This window comes from Chlorocebus sabaeus, chromosome X (assembly GCF_047675955.1).
Source record: "Chlorocebus sabaeus isolate Y175 chromosome X, mChlSab1.0.hap1, whole genome shotgun sequence".
Taxonomy (NCBI): Eukaryota; Metazoa; Chordata; class Mammalia; order Primates; family Cercopithecidae; genus Chlorocebus; species Chlorocebus sabaeus.
The window spans coordinates 2,201,116-2,220,670 of NC_132933.1; the positions used below are offsets into that span (position 1 = coordinate 2,201,116).

The 19,555-nt window shown below is 59.8% G+C and overlaps 1 protein-coding gene across 1 annotated transcript; it reads right to left on the reverse strand.

Moving 5' to 3' along the window:
- Nucleotides 1-3,791: 3,791 nt before the first annotated feature.
- On the reverse strand, nucleotides 3,792-12,378 carry SLC6A8 (solute carrier family 6 member 8). Its single transcript, XM_007993075.3, has 13 exons — nucleotides 11,483-12,378; nucleotides 9,841-9,972; nucleotides 8,804-9,053; nucleotides 8,234-8,366; nucleotides 7,198-7,332; nucleotides 7,007-7,110; nucleotides 6,797-6,921; nucleotides 6,366-6,478; nucleotides 6,115-6,252; nucleotides 5,934-6,036; nucleotides 5,748-5,848; nucleotides 5,487-5,657; nucleotides 3,792-5,318 (listed from the first exon to the last, which is right to left on the reverse strand). Exons 1-13 carry the CDS (start codon nucleotides 11,742-11,744, stop codon nucleotides 5,178-5,180), a joined length of 1,908 nt encoding a protein of 635 aa, XP_007991266.1. The 5' UTR covers nucleotides 11,745-12,378; the 3' UTR covers nucleotides 3,792-5,177.
- Between the last annotated feature and the right edge of the window lie 7,177 nt (nucleotides 12,379-19,555).

Below are 19,555 nucleotides of genomic sequence, written 5' to 3' on the forward strand. Positions count from 1 at the left end.
TGCCCGGAGCCCCCAAGCGGCCACAGCCCTTCAACCTGTTTCCCCCACTGAAGGCCAGGCTCACACCTGTTCTCAAAGGCCCTGCCCTGTCTGCCCTCCTGCTCCCTGGGCCGGGCCAGGCCTCACTTCAGGGCCACCCGCCGAGCGTGTGTCCTGTCTGCCTCCCTGGGTGTGGGCAGCTTGGGAGGCTCAGTAAAGCGGCGGGGCTTCCGGGTAGAGGACTCGCTTGCCTTCTCTGGGTTCCTGTTCGTCACATTTGGGACAGACAGAACGTGGCAGAACGCCACTAGTCACTCCCTGCCCCACCCCCTCCTGAAGGTTTGCAGGATGACCTCTGACTAATGCCAGCTGGGAGAGGAGACTTGTCCTTGGCAGTGACCTGGAGCTGGCCCAGGGCAGAGCTAGGCAGAAAGGGGCTGGGAATGGGCTGGGGCCCCCGTCCCTGAGAACGTGTTGGGTGTGTGCCTGCCACCAGAGCGCTGTGCTGGCTCCAGGGTGTCCCTCCCGTGGCTCCCTCAGAGCTGTGTCTTGAAGGCCCACAGCAAGCCAGGCCAGAACCGGGGCTTGCTGCCTGGCGTCGGTGCCCAGGCCTCTGCGCTGTGCTGCTCTCTAGTAGCACATGAGGAAGGCAGCCCCTGCCGGTAGCACAGTGCTCCCACCCTGCAGGGCCTCTGCTATGCCTGGTGTCTGCATGAGGACTGGGCGGAAGGGTCAGGGGAACAGGTTAGAGGTGTGTCTCCTAGAACCGGGGGTAGGGGACCCCTGAAGGATGTTGATGCTGGCAGGGTAGCTGATGGCCTGCTGTGCATGCTCACTTCTGCCTGTCCTGTCCGGGCCCACGCCAGTGGTTCCCTTCTCTAGCATCCTGTTACCCTTCCCTGTGCTCAGCACAGCTGCTTCATGCTGAGTTCTGTCCCTTTCCAGGCGGTCTGAGACGTGGTGTCTGAGGGAGTAGGGGACACGTGGGCGATGCCCTCTGGTTGCTGTGCCAAGGCCGAAGGCTGATCCCACTTTTCCAGGAAATGTTCTCTGCTACCTTGGACCTCCCTGAGCTCACCCTTCTCTGAGCTTTGAAAGGCTAAAGTCCAAATGGGTGCTTCCCTCACCAGCCCTGACGGCCTTTTCCGCTGTTCTGCCTAGGCCAGCAGCAGACAGAAAGCTTCACGAGGCCAGCTTCTGGAGTGCCCTTTCTAGTGGAGTGATGGAACAACAACTGGGCGGGAGAAGGGGGCACAGGCTCTTAGAGATGGAAATTGAGGCGCTTGCCCAGCCTTGACTGGAGGGCGACCTGCAGGCTCACGTTTTCCTGGATCAGCTTCTGTTCCAGGGCATCTGCACCCGTGGGCGTCCTGATCTGTTTTCTTACCCATCTTCCGCTAGACTGCGAGCTGCTTGAGGGCAAAGCCTGCTGCTTGTTGATCTCTGTGTCCTAACCCCTGATGCAGGAGCTAAGTCCTGAGGAAATGGTGTCTCTATTTCAGGACCCACTTTAAATGACACGCCTCTGTGAAGTTTCCTTTCTTCAATGTCTTTTTTCTGTGTGTTTGGTGTCATTGTGGTGCATGAGGTGACTTGGAGGGCATTTGGCCTGGAGTTGTGGAGAACAATTAGCAGAGGGTGATTGTCATCCAGGCAGAGAGACCTGGCTGATAGTATATAAAGCAGTTGGCCTGAGCTCAAGGGGTCCTGAGGGTGACCGTGGGCTGCAGGACAGTTGGAGTTGGTTGGGGGCAGGGGCTGTGTGAGGGCCTGGGGCACCCTGGGGAGAGGTCTTGACGTTTGGAAGCACTTTTGCAGCTAAGGAGGGCCAGGCTGGAGATTTGGGAGCTGCCAGCAGGCAGGGTTCTTGAAGGTACAGGCATGGTGAGAGGAGAGGCTTCGCAGGAAGAGAAAGAAAACTGGAAACAATAGTGCTGAAGAGATGGGGCCTGGGGACCGCAGGACAGGCTCCAGAGCCCCCGGCTGAGCTAGGGTGGGACTACACTGCCACTCCTTTCTCTGCTCCCTGCCTGGTCCATGTATTTCTCACCCAGGCTCTTCTTGGCTGTATTCCAAGCCAGGTCCCTCCCCTGGCTCCAGAAGTTTAGGGGTAAAGCCCTTCCATAGGGGGTGCTGCCTGCTGAGGAGCAGGGCCTCTGGGTGTTCTCCCATAGCACGATAGCAGTCCTGGGCAGGACGCAAACGGAGCAGCCCAAGCTGTTACTTTGCTCTGAGGGGCCACCTGCTCCCCCTTCACAGGCTCCAATCCCTGATGCTCTCTGTGCCTGCCTGAGCCGCCCACTGCCTTGCCTGCTCTGCCCCGCCACGGCACCCAGCCCTTTCAGGGTGGGGTGCCACATGCTCATCTTGTGCATGGGGTCCCGTCCCTCAAAGGACCTGTCTGTACTCACTGTCTCCAATTCCTCTCCGCCTCTTCTTCTCATGGTAAAATGCATATATATCATACATATATATAGTGTCATCAATGTATATGTAATGAGCCATTTTCACCATCATTAAGTGCAGTCACTGTGTTGCGCAGCCACCACTTCCATCCACCTCTAGAATTTATTTTCTCAAACTGACACTCTGTCCCCACTCAACACTCCTCACCCTGTCCCCAGCCCCTGGTACCCACACTTGCCCTCTGTCTCTGTGGATCTCCCTCCTCTCATGTAAGGCCCTGTCTCACAGGAGCAGAACCCTACAGCAAGTGTCCCTTTGTGATGGCTCATTTCACAGATGTCCTCCAAGGTCAGCCATGTTATCTTGTGTTGGAGTTCCTTCCTTTTCTAGGCCGGCTCATATTTCCTTGTCTGGATGAACTACATTGTGTCTCTCCCTTTATCTGCAGATAACACTGAGCTGCCGCCACCCCTTTTCTCAGTCGCACAACCAGCCTTTCACACGCACCCCCTCACACAAGCCACCCTCGCCAGGCCCCCTTGCCAGACCCAGTGAGCATTCTGCAGGTCACTGTCCTTCACCAGCAGCAGCAGCACTGGACAGATGGAGCCAGCCACTGCTCCTCCCTGACATGTGGAGGGACCCCACCAGCTCTCAGGCATACTCCCCCATCGCTGCTGCCATCTCCCCTCTGCCCCTCTCATTGTGTCTCCGGACTTGTGGCGTCCCTGGGAGCTCCCCAGGCTCAGGGCTTTCAGTGTCATCTCTATGTGGTAAGAACTTGCAAAGTTCCATCTCCAGTACTTTCTGGAACTTCTGTGTCCACCTGCCAACTAGACATCTCCGCTTGGATGACACTTCCTGCATGACACACCCAAGGCTGACTCCGGACCATTCTCTCCTTGCCTCCCCGTTGCAGGACCTGGCAGCTCCATCTTTCCTCTTGCTCAGGCCAAATCTGTTGTCCTTAACTCTTCTTTGAGCCCTGCATCCTGGTCATGCACAGCCCCTATTGGCTCCACCTTCAAAATTGATCCCTGATGCAAAGACTTATCCTCTCTGCTGCTATCAGCCCAACCCAAGTGACACAAGGCACCTGTTCAGTGATAAATTCTTGGGGCAACGTTTTGAAAATTTCAGCACCCATGGCTTTACACCCACCCTTCCCCACGGGTGTGGCTGCTTTCCAGCTGACTCTCGTCCTGCTCTCCCAGGCTCCAGGTGGATGAGGCTTTCCCTGGACTGCTGCCTTCCCTACTCCCTTCCCATTCTCCAGAAGGGTGCCGACCTCAGAGGCCTCCAGAGCAGAGCCTTGCCCACACTGCAGCAGCTCCAGTTGGAGGGGGTTCCCCCTACCTCCTGTACCCCAACCCCTTCTTAGAGCAGCAGAGGCGGAAGCAGGAGCCTGCTTTGGAAAATGACATGTTTTTATTGCTATGTTTGCAGTGGCTTTTTAGCACAGTAAGAATGTCCCTGCAGGCCCGCCACCCTCACCCAGCCCCAGCCCTCCAGCCTCTGTCCAGGTGTCGGGGAAGCTTTTCTTGGGTCACTCAGCCGTCTTGGGACTGGATGTGACAGACGTACGTGGGTTAAAGCTGCTACACAGAAGACTGGAGGTGCGGGAAGTGCATCCACCTTAAGCCTGGACGTGGGAGCCGTGTCCGGGGTCCCTTCCGGGGGGCGTGCCCAGCCCAGGGCACGGGGTGGGAAGCCTGAACAGGCCAGGTGAGCAGCCCAGACACCCAGGACGGAGAACTGCAGTCTCTTGCCCCACAGACTTGTGGGCAAAGGGACAGCGTGGGGACAGCCCCAAGACCCCCACCATGCACTTTTCCAATCCAGTCTGGGGCTGGGGACTACACACGCACATCCACACAACAGACTCACACACGCAACAGCTCAAAGCTTTTGTTTTGCCTATGAAAGTTAGATCTATAAATTCACACTCCTTGGCTAGGGGCAGAGGGGTAAGGTGGGGCTCACAGGGATGGGAGTGGTAAGGAGAGGATGGTTTGGGCTCTTTCCTCTTTTTAGAAATATACAAGCAGAAATCTCATTCTCTCAAGTTTTTATAAAATGTGCAAAATACAAGCCTCCATTGCCCAGAGGCACCATTTACATCTGGTATTCACCTTTGCTAAGAGATAGAGATCTATATATACTCTACGTACTCACGCACGCGTGCACTCGCACCCAAGCTCACACAATTGATATTGGTGGCGATTGGCGCAGGAACCAGAAGGTTCCATTGCTGGCTGGCTCTCTAAGCTTCTATAACAGGGATGGGGAGAGGGGTGTAGCCCAGCTGAAATATTTGCCTTGGTTCTGCTGCCCCTCCCTTGCCTCCCTTCTCCTCTCCCCCCTCCCATCTCTCCCTCCTTCCCTTCCTCACATTTCCCAAGCTGCCACTGCTGCTTCTGGGGTGAGGGGTCACCCAAGGGTGTGCTGCAGAGCAGAGGCTGGAGAGGTGGGCAGGGGGTGGGCATGGCAGGGGCAGGAGGAGTGCAGCACTGTGGGTTGGGGGTGGGGCACTAGGCAGGGCCTAGGACCAGCTTGGCTAGGGCTGGAGGGGGAGAGGCATCTATTTTTGGTGGGCTGTGATATTTTTGGCGTTTTATTAAAAATGGAAAAAGTTGTTTTAGTGAGCACTCATGGTGCTTTCTCCCCTCCTCCCCCAGGCAGACCCCAAAAGTGTCAGGGAAAGGCAGGCCCCCTGGAGGGATGGGGTGGGTGGGGCTGAAGCAGGGGCTGCTATGGCTACCAGAGGTGAGCTGGTGATGTGAGCTGGGCTGTCACATGACACTCTCCACCACGACGACCTTGCTGCTCTCGGACACTGGGGTCAGGGTGGTCAGGCCCCTGACATCCGCATCCTGAGCTCGGTACTCCAAGTGGTGGAGGCCCCAGATGGGCTGGGTCAGGTGCTGCCAGCGCTGCAGGAGAGGAGGACATGCTGAAGCCCCCAGGGTCACCGACTTCCTCTGCCTCTCTCCAGTTCCCACTGCCTGCCACCCTAGTTGGGGCCACTCCCTGGCTAGGAAGCAGGCCGGGTTGAATGTTCACAGCAGGGGAGGGGAGGGCGGGCCAGGCGGAAGCCTTACCTCGGCCATGGTGCCCTTGGCCCTGAGGAGGCAGCCCAGGAGGTGCAGCGGCACACACAGCATGGAGGACAGCGCAAAGGCCCAGCCCATGGCCTCGCCCCACCACGGGTACACGTAGGTGTTGTTGTAGACCAGCGGCTTGTAGTATACAACGTTGAAGATGAAGATGCCCTATGGACCAGAATGCTGCAGTTAATGAGGCCCCCACCCCACCCTGCCTCGCCCCCGACCCCACCCCACCCCACCTACCCTAGCCCTTACCATGCAGACCAGCGGGGTGAAGAAGGACCAGCACCATTTCATCCAGGGGCAAGGTCGGTACCCGATCATACAGGCAATGTCGTCCATGAAGCGGTCCGCTCCTGCGACAGGAGAGGCGGGAGGGCTGAGCTGGAGACCTGCCTTCCCTGCCACCATCCCCCAGCCCAGCCCTCAGCCATGACCTACCATACACCCAGGCCACCACCACGCACTCCCAAAATGCCTGCCAGAGCAGGGTGGTGCCACTGGCCGAGTAGTAGTCAAACAGCTGGAAGACGTACATCCCGCCCTGGGGGACAGAGCCCAGTCAGGGAAGGATGGCGGATGGCCACCAGAGGTCACAGGCAGACCCCCCCACCCCACTCACATCAGTCACCATGGAGAGATCGATGACAAAGCAGAGGGCACAACAGAGGGCCACAGAGATCTCCCTTTGGAAACGGAAGTAGTAGGAGGCCGGGAGGAGGTCGAGGAGGCCGGTGATGAAGCCTTCCACACCTACAAACTGTGGCCAGGGCAGCTCAGGCCGAGCCCCGCACCACCCTCCCACCCCTTTCCTTGCCTGCAGCCCTCACCCTGCCTCCCTCCTGGCTCCCTGTCCCAGAGCTCCATGCAAACCTGGCTGTCGAGACCAAGCAGCAACAGCATGAAGAAGAACAGGGCAGCCCAGAGTGGGGCCACTGGCATCAGTGTGACAGCCCGCGGGTAGGCGATGAAGGCCAGGCCCGGCCCTGTGGGAAAGGTGCAGGCTCTAGACCTTGCAGCTGACATCCTGCCCTGTGTGCACCCTGAGCCCTGCCTGCAACACTCGCGCCCGTGCCCTCTCCTGCCGCAGGAGCTGTGAACCCTGGGTCGTGCAGCAGGGGCTGGGAGGTCCTTTCTCCCTGTCAACATTGACAAATCCCAGGACCTGCCCCCGCAGGCCCACAATCTGACAAGTTCCGTTTGAATCCTTGTCACTTCTCAGCATTTATATTGTGTGTTCGTGTACATCATGCATCTGGGTGGCAGTTGCTGCTCTGGAGGTGGGGCTGGGGGTAGGGCCCTACCTGACTCTGCCACCTTGGAGATGTGCACACCCTGCTCTGCAGCCATGAAGCCCAGGATGGAGAAGACCACAAAGCCAGCAAAGAAGCTGGTCCCGCTGTTGATGAGAGCCAGGATGATGGCGTCCCTGAGGGGTGGAGGGGCCAGAGTGGACAGGTTAGGCTGCTGGGCAGGGCGGGGCAGGGCACCAGTAGTAGGGCGGCGGTGCTTACTTGTAGCAGTTGTTGTTGAAGCGGTTGTAGCTGCCCAGGGCTGTGAGGGCCCCCAGGCCAATGGCGTAAGAAAAGAAAATCTGGGTCCCCGCATCTATCCACACCTAGAGGAGGTACGGTGAGCACAGGCGTGAGGGGCCTGTAGGGCTCCCCCGCAGCACCCTGCTGCAGCCTCCCCACCTCCACCTCACCTGAGGGGACCCCAGCTTTGACCAGTCAGGCTTGAGATAGTAAATGATGCCGTCCAGGGCGCCAGGCAGCAGCACTCCACGCACCAGCAGCACGACCAGGACCACGTAGGGGAATGTAGCAGTGAAGTACACGATCTGGGGGGCCAGGCTGCTCAGTGGGCGCCATGGCACCACCTCCCTCACACCCCCACTCCCGGCGCCTCCGGTCCCCCCTGCGGACAGGTATGTTCAGAGGTCCCCATTCTCCTCGGAGCCATGGCTCCCACCAGAGGAAGCTAGGGGCAAGGCTGGGCCCTGGCAGCCCTGGCAATTGCTGGGGGAAGCTCTCTGGGCACCTTGTCTGCAGGATGCATGTCGTTCGGGAGCAGGTGAGCCTCTGGGAGCTCTCCTCAGTGGGGACAGGAGGTGTGGAGCATGTGGGGAGTGAGGGCTGTGTGCGTGTGTGTGGGCAGTGCAGGTGTGGGAGGCCCAGGCAGGGAGCGGGGTATTGGATCAGGGCCAGGTCCCCTCCTCTTCTGGAGAGAGGTGGGGGCTGAGCAGGTGGAGAGTGGAACTGGGCCAGGCAGAGGCAGGCGAGATGCGGCCGCCACACCATCTGCCCCCTCTTCCCACATGCTGCTCTGGGGACCTTGTCCCCCAGGGACCTGGCCATGTCCCACAGCTCTAGACACTGTCTTCTTTGTTCAGGTGACTCCCCAGCCTGACCGGGAGCCCCCAGGGGATGTGGCCAGACTTTGCTCTGGGTCCCCAAGGCAAGACAAGCAGGTAACAGATGGTCAGACCAGGTCCACCCAGACTGTCACAAGAGTCAGAGACTGGCAGGAGGGCACCGGTGGGGGTGATGGGCACAGGGAAGGGGCAGTACCTGCCGGGCCCTGGATGTGGAGGGTGGGGAGCGTTGCTTGGCTTTCAGTACCTCCCCCTTCCTTAGGGCTAGACCCTGTCTGGTCACCTCCTGTTGCCACAGGTGTGCCTGGCACAGACATCCCGCTCCCAGGGCTGAGACACCCTCCCCCCTGCATGCCTCTAGTGGTACCTTTCCCGTGGATTTGACCCCCTTCCAGACACAGAAGTAGACCAGCACCCAGCAGGCCAGCAGACAAAGGGTCACCTCCCAGTTGAGGGCCCCTGGCACCTCCAGTCCCCCAGACAGCCTCAAGACTTTGTTCCTAGGGGAGGGAGGGAGGTCCCTTGAGGCCTGTGCCAGCAGAGGATGGAGCCACAGGGTCTACCCCCAGGAGTTGTGGCTCCTTTCTCTCCTACAGCCCAGGGTTCAGCGGGTCCCTCTTTGTCCATCTGGGCTCGGCCTGGAGCCCAAGAGCCCCTGGCCATTGGGAGGCCACTCCCACCCCACCCCACATGCAGCCCCAGCTCCCCCATCTGGTGGGAGTGACCAGGACAGTGATAGGCTGCCGAACCCAAGAGCGAGGCCCGACCTGGCCCAGCCCCTGCGGCTAGCCCCAGGACTCTCTGAGGGCAGGCAGGATCCAGGTTGGACTGCCAGGCAACACCCTGGCCCCCCGCTCAGGGCCATTCCCCTGGAGCCAGGCCATGTGAGGGAGACCTAGGGGATGGGATGGGCTTGGCCCAGGGGTGCCGGACTCACTCCCAGAACTCAATGACAGGAGACCGGCGGTCAGCAAGCTGGTCACAGGTGAGGTTGGCCAGGCTGGCATTGGCACAGTCTTCATGGCGGAAGATCTCCACGCAGTCGGGAGTGTTCCAGGTGTGGCCACATGTGGCCCAGGGCAGCGTGGTGGTGAAGGACTTGACCAGGTAATAGAAGCCCCAGGCCAGCACCATGATGTAGTAGGTGTTGCAGTAGAAGACGATCACCATGGAGGCGTAGCCCAGGCCTGGGGCCGGGAAGTCCTTGCCATGTGAATTCTTTCCTGGCCACCTCCCTCCACCACCCCTTTATCTCCCGACCCGGGCTGGCAATGCTCCCACCGTCTGTCCTCCTGGAGCCTTCTGTGTGGTGCTCCTGACCCCCCTGGACTCCCCCTTGTGTGAGCCCCAACACTAGGCTGACTCCCCAGCCTGTCTCCTCTCCTCCAGCCGCCCCCCAAACCCAAGGCAGAGCGAGCCCCTCTCCCCCTGTCCCCATGTGACCAAGTAATGTTGAGTCTCCAGCCTCACAACACCTGGCCCCTTTCTGCGGGTCCCACGGCCACCATGGCGGTTCCAGGAGGTCCAAGCCTCCGCCTAGCCACCCAGTAGCCTCCAGTCCACAGCAGCTGGTGGTGGTGGTCGGTTGGGGGGGCGGTTTCTAGTAGCCTAAGGTAGTGTTGGAGACAGTTGCCCCCGCAGTGGGCAACCTCAGTATGTTGCTCCACTCTGTGCCCCCGCGTCCTTGGGGATAGTAATAGTAGTACCTACCTAGAAAGCCAAGTGTGCTGGGCGGGTCTGCCCCCAGCCTGGCTATGCCTGGCCTGTCCTTGCCTTGTGGAGCTGCCTATGCCCCCTCTAGTCCCCGCTTCCCCAAGTTCACTGTGCAGCCTGAACATCTCCAGGCTCCCCCCTTGAGACTGGGGCGCCATCACGTGGCCCCAGGCCTGGTACTCAGGACAGGAAAAAGATATCTCAAGTGGAAGCCAGCTGGGAAAAGGGGGCAGTCCCTGAGGCTGGCCAAGGGCTGCTCACCTTTGAACAGGGGACAGATGTTCCAGACGTTGATGCTGCCGGCCTTCATGAACTGGCCCAGCGAGATCTCCAAGAAGAAAATGGGGATTCCTCCAACCAGGGCGATCAGGACGTAGGGAATAAGGAACACACCTGGGGGTGGAGGGACAGGGTGAACTCAGGGTGGCCCCCAGCCAGGCTGCCCAGGCCCAGCGGGCCAGCCCAGACTCCAAAGGCCCCATCACAACTTCCCACTGGGTGAGTCAGTGTAGGGGTGGCCGCTGACTCAGGCCCCAGGTGGAGTCTTGTGGGGGTGGGTTGAGTGTGTTGAAGAGGGGCTACAGTAGCCCCTGAGCCATTGGAGCCCTATTCCCTGGGTAGCAGAGGGGCCCTAGGCCCACAGGGCTTCCACCCCCATGGTCACTTGGGGTGATGGCCATGGAGGACGCACGCTCAGACATGCAGGCTGTCCCTAGTGCCGCAGTTCCCTGTTTCAGGCAGCACAGTGGGGTATGTGCGCCAAGGATGGGTGATCAGGCCTGGGGGGCTTGTCCAAAGGCAGGGAACGTGACTGTCCTGCACTTGGACGCCTGCCTGCAAATGTGAGGTCCAAGGCAGAGGGTGGGTGGGTCGCAGTCTACTGCTGGTGGGATGGCGATGTGCAAGGACAGAGGGAGACAGGTGTGGGAAGAGGGGCCAGGCCGGCCTTAGCAAGCCCAGGGAGTCAGGCTCTGCAGGAGATAGGCATATGGGCAAGGCCAGACACAGGCCCTGGCCAGCAGGCTGGGGTGAGGGTGGCAGAAGGGCAGGGAGAGCCGGGTGCCACCGCCCCCTTCTCTCTAGGCCTCCTACCCTTGCCCTGGCTGGGCTCCCTCCACTACTCAGAGGCTGAGCTTGGCTGCAACTTGCCTGACTCCAGGTCCCAGCATCCTTCTCCTGACCTTGGGCAAAGGCCTTTGCTCTGGACCTCTGTTTCCCACCCATCACCGGGTCACTTCAGCTTCCAGCAACCCCAGTGCTGTTTTGTAGTCATAGGACACACGCGTGCCCATCGCTGTTGCTAAGCTGGACCCGGGCGGGCGGGCATGGGACGTGCATGCAGTGTGTCCAGTGGCGGCGCCAGGCGGGCCAGGCCGCAGGCTTCCCAAGCCTGGCTCGGGCACCCAGTGTTCCAGGCCCGGGCCAGAGGGGAGGGGCAGGAGGGCCGCGAGGGGTGGGGAGGGCAGGGGAGGGACAGAGTGGCCCATTGTGTGTGTGTGTGTTCGTGTGTGTGCACACGTGGGGGGCCCACACAATATGCCGCTTGTGTGCCCGACCCGCGGGGGCAGCCAGGGCTCCTTACCTCGCGTAGACCCCAAGGCGCAGGCCTGGTTTCCCACCTCGGTGGCCAATCGCTCCTCCCAGCCCGGGAGTCTGGGGGGCAGCCCCGCGGGCATCGCCGGCCCCCTCCCCCCACCCTGCCAGGCACATGACTGCTAGGGGGGGTGGAGGCGCCCGGCCCGGCCACCAAGCGGCAGCGGCGGACGAGGGGCGGCCCCGACCCCCGCGTGCCCGGGGGCCACCCGCTGCCCGGACTTCACCTCCCCGCGGCGGCCCGGGGGGTCGGGCGTTGGGGGCCGGCGGCCTGCTGGGGGAGGGGGCCCCGGCGGGCGGGGGCGCTCACCTCCGCCGTTCTTGTAGCAGAGGTAGGGGAAGCGCCACACGTTGCCCAGGCCCACGGCGAAGCCCACGCACGACATGATGAAGTCCATCTGGCGCGTCCAGGTCTCGCGCGGCGGCACGGCCAGGCGGCCGCCGGGTGTCCCCAGGCCCGCGGTGCCGTCGCCCTTGGCCGGGGCCCCGTCGGGCCCGGGCGCGATGAGGGGGCCCTTCTTCTCGTCGCCGGACACGCTATAGATGCCGTTCTCGGCGCTCTTCTTCGCCATGGCCCCGGCAGGCCGCACGGCCGGGCCGGGGTCGCGGCACCTCGCGGGGGGCGGCGGTCAGGCGGGGGCGCCGGGGGCACCGGGGAGGACCCCGAGGGCGCGGGCCCGCCGGGGGCCGGGGGGCGGCCGGGCCGGGGGACGGGGCGGCGGGCGGGCGGCGGGGTATGGGGCGCAGGCGGCGCAGTCAGAAGCAGTCCACGAAGCACTTGAAAGTGAGCCTGAAGAATCTCATGTGTGTCGGGGGCCCGGGGGCGCGCGGGCGGCGGCGGGGCCCGGCCGGGCGGCGGCGGCGGCGGCTCCCGAGGCTCCTGCCCGCGGCTCGGGCGGCGGCGGCTGCGGCGGCTCCTCGCCCCACCAGAGGCTCACCCTAGCGGGGCGCGGGCGACATCGGCGCCGGCGGTCTGCAAGCGGCGGCCGGAGCAGGGGCCTGCGGCCCGCGCCCCCCGCCCCGGCCGGGGCCCACAGCGGCTGCCCGGCTTGCCCGCGACTCCGGTGGCGGCGGCGGCGACAGCGACGGCGGCTCGGGCGCGCCTCGCCCCCTCCTTCCCGGCGGCGGCGGCTGCAGCCGCTCTCGGGGCCGCGGCGGGCTCAGCAACTCGCCACCACGCTCCGACTGTCCCTCTCTTCCCCGTCCCCGGCCGGCCGCCGCTTAAAAACCGACTCCGGGGTGATGTCACTATCGCCCCACCCCCACGGCCGGCCGGCCGGCCTCCCTCCCCCTCCCCCTCCCGCATCCCTCCCTCCCGCCCTCCTCGTCACACTCCGCCCACCTCCTCCCTGCCCTCCTCCCGGGGAGGAGACGCCGCTCCAGCGGGAGGCTGGATGGTTGCTACCTAGGGCGGCCGGCAGCGCCTCCCGCAGGGCCCCGGGCCGCCCCTCGCCCCAGGGTCGCCGGTCCCTAGTGCGGCCCAGGCTTCCCGGCCGGCCGGCCCCTCCCAGCCCTAGGAAGACGTCCCCCGGGCCCCCTCAGCCCTCCGCCTCCCCTTTTCTCCCTTTCTGCCCGCTCCTGGCAGGCTGCAGCCGTCTCCTCCTGGTATCCCCTCCTTCCTCGAGCTCTGTCCAAGGCTGCCCCAATGGGGGCTAAAGCTTCCCGGCTACCCTGGATCTGGAGGCCGGGACCAGCTCTTCAGGTGACAGGCCTCTGTGTCTCCACAGTGGGCAGAGGCGAGCCTGCCTGGCTGATGAGCAAGGCTCGACTTTGTCACCAAGGCAGAGAAGGGGCTTGGGTAAATGACCCCGGCGGCCCCCACCCCTTGCCTGGCGTGAGAGTGGGTAGGGGCTTCGGACTTGAGGGGACCGGAGCGGGAATAAGGCAAGGCTGCCCCCTGGTGCCTGGCGGGTGCACAGACCCTTCCCCAAAGGCCTCAGCCCTGAGGTCCTGGATGCCCGCCCCCCACCCACCCCGTGTTCCTCTCCCCAGGACCCTCAAGGCCTCCCCAGCAAGAGTCAGCATGTTGGGCTGCCTCTCCGCCGCCAGCTGAGCAGCTTGTTTAGAATTTTCTAGGGCTAAGAGTAGCCTGGGGGTGGGGTGGGGAAGGAAGGGGTCATTGTCCTGGCCTGGGAGGTAAGGTGTGCCCCCCTCAACCTCAAGCTCCCTGATCTGATCGTGGACACTGCAGTCCCCAGATGGCTCATCCCGTTAAGCTAAGCCCGAGGCCATCCGGCCAGCTTTAGGAAGAAAAGCAGTTCCGGCCCAAGCCAGATTGAGCTTGCTGGGTGAGGGAGGGGCAGTGTCCCCACCCAGGCTTGGAGGAGGAGCCTCAAGGGGTGTGTGTGATTGGGGGAGACAGGCGGTGTCACCTATGCTTAGACTAGGGGTGGTGGGTGGGTACCTTTGAGGTGGCAGGGTCACACTGCTCATCTGAAGTTTCTCACTAGGGTCTTCTCTGGCCCAGCTTTTGACTGAAGCTGGTCTGGAGACAGGGGCGTTAGAGAAGTGACTCATAGATGGCCTAAAGAAGCGGGGCCACTCAAGGACCCAGGACAGAGGGAAGAGGGCTGACCCAGCTGGACTGCAGGCAAACCCCATGGCCTTTGAGAGAACTGAGAAGAGGACCCAGTGAAGTAGGCTCGGAGGGCCTCAGCCCAGCAGGAGTGTGGGGTGGGCGCCTGATGTCAGCAAAGGGAGGATAGTGACCTGGGGGAGGGCCGCTTTGAGGGAGAGTGCAGGCCACCGCCAGACAGCTCTGGGAGCCGCGGGCAGGGGAGACTTTCAGATTTTGCTTGTCCAAGGGGTGGGTGTGGAAGGGAGAGAGAGTGGAGGCTCGAGAAGGATGTAGGAGAGCCGATGGCACTTTGGGGAAGTGACCACTGCTGCAGCTCCTCCTCTGGTGGGTTCCGAGGCCAGGGGCAGGATCATGAGAAGTTGCCACCCCCGACTGCTGCTGCCTCTGTGAGATCAGAGGTGGCCGAGGCAGAGGGCGAGGTGGCCGGGCTGGAGGGTACTGGAGACAGAAGTGAAGGGTGAGGGGCTGCCACTGCTTCACGGACCCTCGGAGTGGGGGCCCACACATCTGAGGGGAGGTTCAGTGGGCCCCCATACCTGACTCCCTCGACCTCCTGGAACTGGGCTCTTCTCCGGGCAGCCACCCCTTCCCACACCCACCTTCTTCCCCACCCCTTGCCAGCCCAGCCTGGGGTGCACCCACTACCAGCCCCTGGGCCAGGCCCCCGCCTCCCTGCCTCCAGCTGGTCTGGACCCGGTAGTGACTGAACTCTTCACGGCCTGGGCCAGACCCCAAACCGCATTCTCTGAGCAGCCAGAGGAACCCTCCTGAAGCACAAATCTAAGCAGCCCCTCCTTTGTCTCATCCCTTCTCTGGGCTTTTCTGTGCCCTGGAGGTAGAACTAAATTTTTCTCCAAGACTACAAGATGGAGTGTGACGGGGCTGTGGCCTCCCAGCCTCAGGGCATTCCCCCTGAGTTTTCCCTCCACGCAGGACCCACAGCCTGGGCTTCCCTTTCTCTGCTGACCTCCAGGACTCTGTCCCAGGAGGCTCCTGAGGGAGGTTCAGGAATCCTCCCCACGTCAGCTACCCTGGGAGACGCCCCTGCCCAGCCAGGGCGAGCTGGGCCTCTTTGAGCAGTGCATGAAGTTCAGGCTGGTGAGGCTGGAGTTCCCGGGGAACCCAGGACAGAGCTCTGGTCTCTGTCACAGGCTCTGACCTGGGCGGCCAGTGACAGGGTCTTCTGAGGCTGCTCCCATGAGCTGCTGAGCAGTTGGGGGAACGAAGCCAAAGCGATTTCCAGCCCTGGCTGGGTCCTCTCCCACGTCCGAAGGCTTCAAAGCGTTCTCGGGCTTTGTCAAGGCATGTCAGGCTCGGCCTGGGGGCAGCAGCTGCTGGCGAGGGGCAGGGTGGGCTCTCCAGGCCCCCAGCTGAGGGCCAGGTGGCTCTCCCGCGCCAGCCCTGTCCAAGCCTCTGCCTGTCTTGCCAAGCCCTTGTGTTCTACTCACCGAATGGGGGTTCCAAGCATGTGCAGGAGGGGGTGGGGGTGCCCTGCGACCTGTGCCCAGCCCAGAGCTCTTATGATGGCTCCTGGGTGAGAAGCAAACTGTTCTCTGGGGCAGAGGCGACCAAGGAGAGCTGCGCCCTCCCCCTACAGTGTCCCAGGGAGCGGGCGGCCTTTCAGGCCCCAGCTGGGGCTGGAGGTTGGAGTAGGAGCTGAGGAGGAGGGAGAGGGGAGGAGAGGGGGAGCTGGAGGGAGGGCAGGGGAGGGGGGCTAGCCGGAATGCTCCCGTTTGTTGGGGGAGGCCTGGGCCCACTCAAGTCTAGGGCAGCTGCGGACGAGGGAGGGGCTGGGTGGGGGGGCCACCCGGTCCTGGGGTGACTGGTTATCCTGGGAGGACGGGCAGCTGGAGACAGGGTGGGGGCGCCTCCTCTTCTGGAGGCGAGCCGGGCACAATGAGCTTCGGAATTAGAATAAGCTGGGAACAAAGAGGGAGCCAGAGTCCACCTGGAAGGGCTTTGTACTTCCAGCTCCTGGGGAGGGGGCCGATGTGCGGCTGCAGCCAAGCGGAGAACAGAAAGAATGGGGCTGGGGGAGAGGGCCTGCAGCAGGGAGGGGATGGGGGGCAGCAGAACCCCCACCCCCGCCCTTCCCACCAGCTGTGCTCGTTTACACAGACCCGCAGAAAGGAGGCTTTGGTTTTTTTTACATTTTATATAAACTTTTATTAGACTGGTTTTATTCGTTTTATATATTGAGAGGGTACAAGTGTGGTTTTGTTATATACATGTATTTCGTGGTGGTGAAGTCTAAGCTTTCAGCAGACCCGTCACCCTAAAGCCGCCTTGCAAAAACTATAACAGTAACAAAATTACGCCAGTGAGAAATCTGATCTCACCAACCCTATCTGCATTTACCCTCCAAACTGCTCTTGGTCTTTCCTGGGCATGGGCCAAGCTAACTTTGGGAGAAATTTAGTTTATAGTTTAAATGATAATAGACGTTCCCAAGACGAAAAACTAATTAAAGAGCAGCAGGTTAGGAGGATGAGAGGGGCCTGGATTCTGCTAACATGTAAGCATTAATGATGACCAGCCATTGTTCAGAGGTCAAGAGATTTGTAACTTCTCCGATTACTCCTGTAGATAATATCACTATTGTAGAACCTAAGGCTTTTTGAGAGGTCTTTGCAGATTTTTGCATTTCTCACTACCAGATGGCTCCACCCGGACCACAGAGACCTATGACTCAAAGTCCTGTGGCCCCATCTAAAAGCAGACTCAGTTCAGCACACAAGAATCATCCCCCACCCAACCAGTCAGTGGCACCCATTCCCTAGTCCCCTGTCCGCCAAACTATCTTTAAAAAATTCCTAGCTTTCGGGCTGGGCACGGTGGCTCACACCTGTAATCCTAGCACTTTGAGAGGCCGAGGCGGGCAGGTCACTTGAGGTCAGGAGTTCAAGAGCAGCCTGCCCAACATGGTGAAACCCCTGTCTCTACTAAAAATACAAAAGTTAGCCAGAAGTCGCTTGAACCCGGGAGGCGGAGGTTGCAGTGAGCCCAGATCATGCCACTGCACTCCAGCCTGGGCAACAGAGTGACACTCCGTCTCAAAAAAAAAAAAAAAAAAAAAAATCCTAGCCTTCAGGGCTGGGCACGGTGGCTCATGCCCGTAATCCCAACACTTTGGGAGGCTGACATGGGTGGATCATGAGGTCAGCAGATCAAGACCATCCTGGCTAACATGGTGAAGCCCTGTCTCTACTAAAAAAAAAAAAAAAAAAAAAAAATTAACCAGGTGTGGTGGCACGAGCCTGTAATTCCAGCTACTCAGGAGGCTGAGGCAGGAGAATCACTTGAACCTGGGGGAGGCGGAGGTTGCAGTGAGCCCAGATCATGCCACTGCACTCCAGCCTGGGTGACAGAGTGAGACTCCGTCTCAAAAAAAAAAAAAAAAATCATAGCCTTCAAAATTTCAGGGCAGCTGATTTGAGTAATAATAAAACTCCAGTCTCCTCTACGTGTATTAAACTCTTTCTGGGCTGGACCTGGTGACTCACACCTATAATCCCAGCATTTTGGGAGGACTAGGTGGGCAGTTGTCTCACGCGTCCATGTGAAGAGACCACCAAATAGGCTCTGTGTGAGCAACAAGGCTGTTTATTTCACCTGGGTGCAGGTGGGCTGAGTCCGAAAAGAGAGTCAGCAAAGGGTGATGGGATTATCATTAGTGCTTATAGGTTTCGGGATAGGCGGTGGAGTTAGGAGCAATGTTTGGCAGATCTCACAAAGCACATTCTCAAGGGTGGGGAGAATTCCAAAGAACCTTCTCAAGAGTAGGGGAGATGACAAAGTACATTGATCAGTTAGGGTAGGGCAGAAACAAATTACAATGCTGGAATGTCATCAGTTAAGGCTATTTTCACTAATTTTATGGATCTTCAGTTGCTTCAGGCCATCTGGATGTATACGTGCAGGTCACAGGGGATATGGTAGCTTAGCTTGGGCTCAGAGGCCTGACACAGATCACTTGATCCCAGGGGTTCGAGACCAGCCTGGGCAACATAGCGAGACCTTGTCTCTACAAAAAATTTAAAAATTAGCTGGGGTGGTGACATGCACCTGTGGTCCCAGCTACTGGGGAGGCTGAGGCAAGAGGAGCTCAAGAGGTCAAGGGTGCAGTGAGCCGTGATTGTACCACTGCACTCCAGCCTTAGAGAGCGACACCCTGCCTCAAAACAAAACAAAACAGGCCAGGTGCGGTGGCTCACACCTGTAATCCCAGCACTTTGTGAGGCCGAGGCAGGCAGATCACCTGAGGTCAGGAGCTCGAGACCAGCCTTGCCAACATGGTGAAACCCTGTCCCTACTAAAAATACAAAAATTAGCCGGACACGGTGGTGCACGCCTGTAGTCCCAGCTACTCAGGAGGCTGGGGCTGGAGAATCATTTGAACCTGGGAGGCGGAGGTTGCAGTGAGCTGAGCTCGCGCCACTGCACTCCAGCCTGGGTGACAGAGCGAGACTCTGTCTCAAAAAAACAAAACTTTCCTTTTTGTAATTACCCTGTCTTGATAAATCGGCTCTATCTATTTGGGCAGCGGGCAAAATGAACCCATTAGGTGGTTACAACCTGAATAGTGAACGTTGTACCCAATAGGTAATTTTTCAACCCTCACCTTCTAGACTAGTTTTAGATGTATAGACAAACTGTGAAGAGGTATCAAGAATTCCCATACAGCCCACCCCCATCTCCCGCCTTATTAGCCTCTTACGTTACGACAGCTCATTTATTGCAGTTAATGAATCAACATCAGTTATTGCAAACAATGAATCAACATTGTTAGTAACTAAAGCCCATAGTTTATTCAGGTTTTCTTGGCTTTTCCCTAATGTCCTTTTTCTGTCAGGATCACATGTTGCATTTAGTCATCCTGTCTCCTGAGGCTCCTCTTGGCTGTGACAGTTTCTCAGACTCCTTGTTTTTGGTAGCCCTGACAGCTTCGAGGAGGACTGGGCAGTATGTTGTAAAACAACGTCTCTTGAGAACCTTTTGCTGTTTCCCATGATCAGGTGGGCCTCCGGGGTGATCGGGAGGAAGACCACGGGGATGAGGCGCCTCATCGGGGCCCCTGTGGACCTGGAACAACCGGCTGGGGTCCTGTTTGTCGGGTTTCTCCACTGGGAAGTGATTGTTCCCCCTTTCCATACCTTGGTCTTGGGAAGGAAGCTACTCCGTGTGGCCCAGTTAGGGAGTGGGGCCACCTCCTGGAGGGGGAATATCTATACAAGTGATGTGGAGTTCTGCACAGGAATTTCGTCTGTTCTCCCACATTTATTTATGTAATCATTTATTTATAACCGTATGGACTCGTACATGTGTACCTTATATTTGGTTTTAATCTAACACAACTCTTTATTTTCTTGCTCAAAATTTCCATCTTGGACCATTGGGGTCTCTTTCAGTTGGCTCCTGTGTCCTTTTTTTTTTTTTTTGAGACAGGTTCTCACTCTGTCATCCAGGCTGGTGGGCAGTTGTGTGATCTCTGCTCACAGCAACCTCCCCCTCCTGGGCTCAAGCGGTTCTCCCAGTTCAGCCTCCCAAGTAGCTGGGACTATAGGCGCCCGCCACCACGCCCAGCTCATTTTTGTATTTTTTGGTAGAGACAGCTTCACCACGTTGGCCAGGCTGATCTCGAATTCCTGACCTCAGATGATCCACCCTCCTCGGCCTCCCAAAGTGCTGGGATTACAGGAGTGAGCCACCGCACCCTGCCACCTATGTCCTTTTGATGTCCCTTCATCACTGCTTGTGTGTCTGCATGCCTGTGTGGGTGTGGGTGTGGCTGTCTGTGTGAGCACT

Excerpts from the sequence above, each read along its gene's own strand:
- SLC6A8 (XM_007993075.3), bottom strand. The coding sequence starts at position 11,744 with ATGGCGAAGAAGAGCGCCGAGAACGGCATCTATAGCGTGTCCGGCGAC. Across the intron at positions 5,849-5,933 it reads GGTGGTGGCCTGGGTGTATG|GAGCGGACCGCTTCATGGAC; the intron begins GTAGGTCATGGC and ends CTCCTGTCGCAG. Across the intron at positions 5,658-5,747 it reads TCACCCCGCTGGTCTGCATG|GGCATCTTCATCTTCAACGT; the intron begins GTAAGGGCTAGG and ends TCTGGTCCATAG.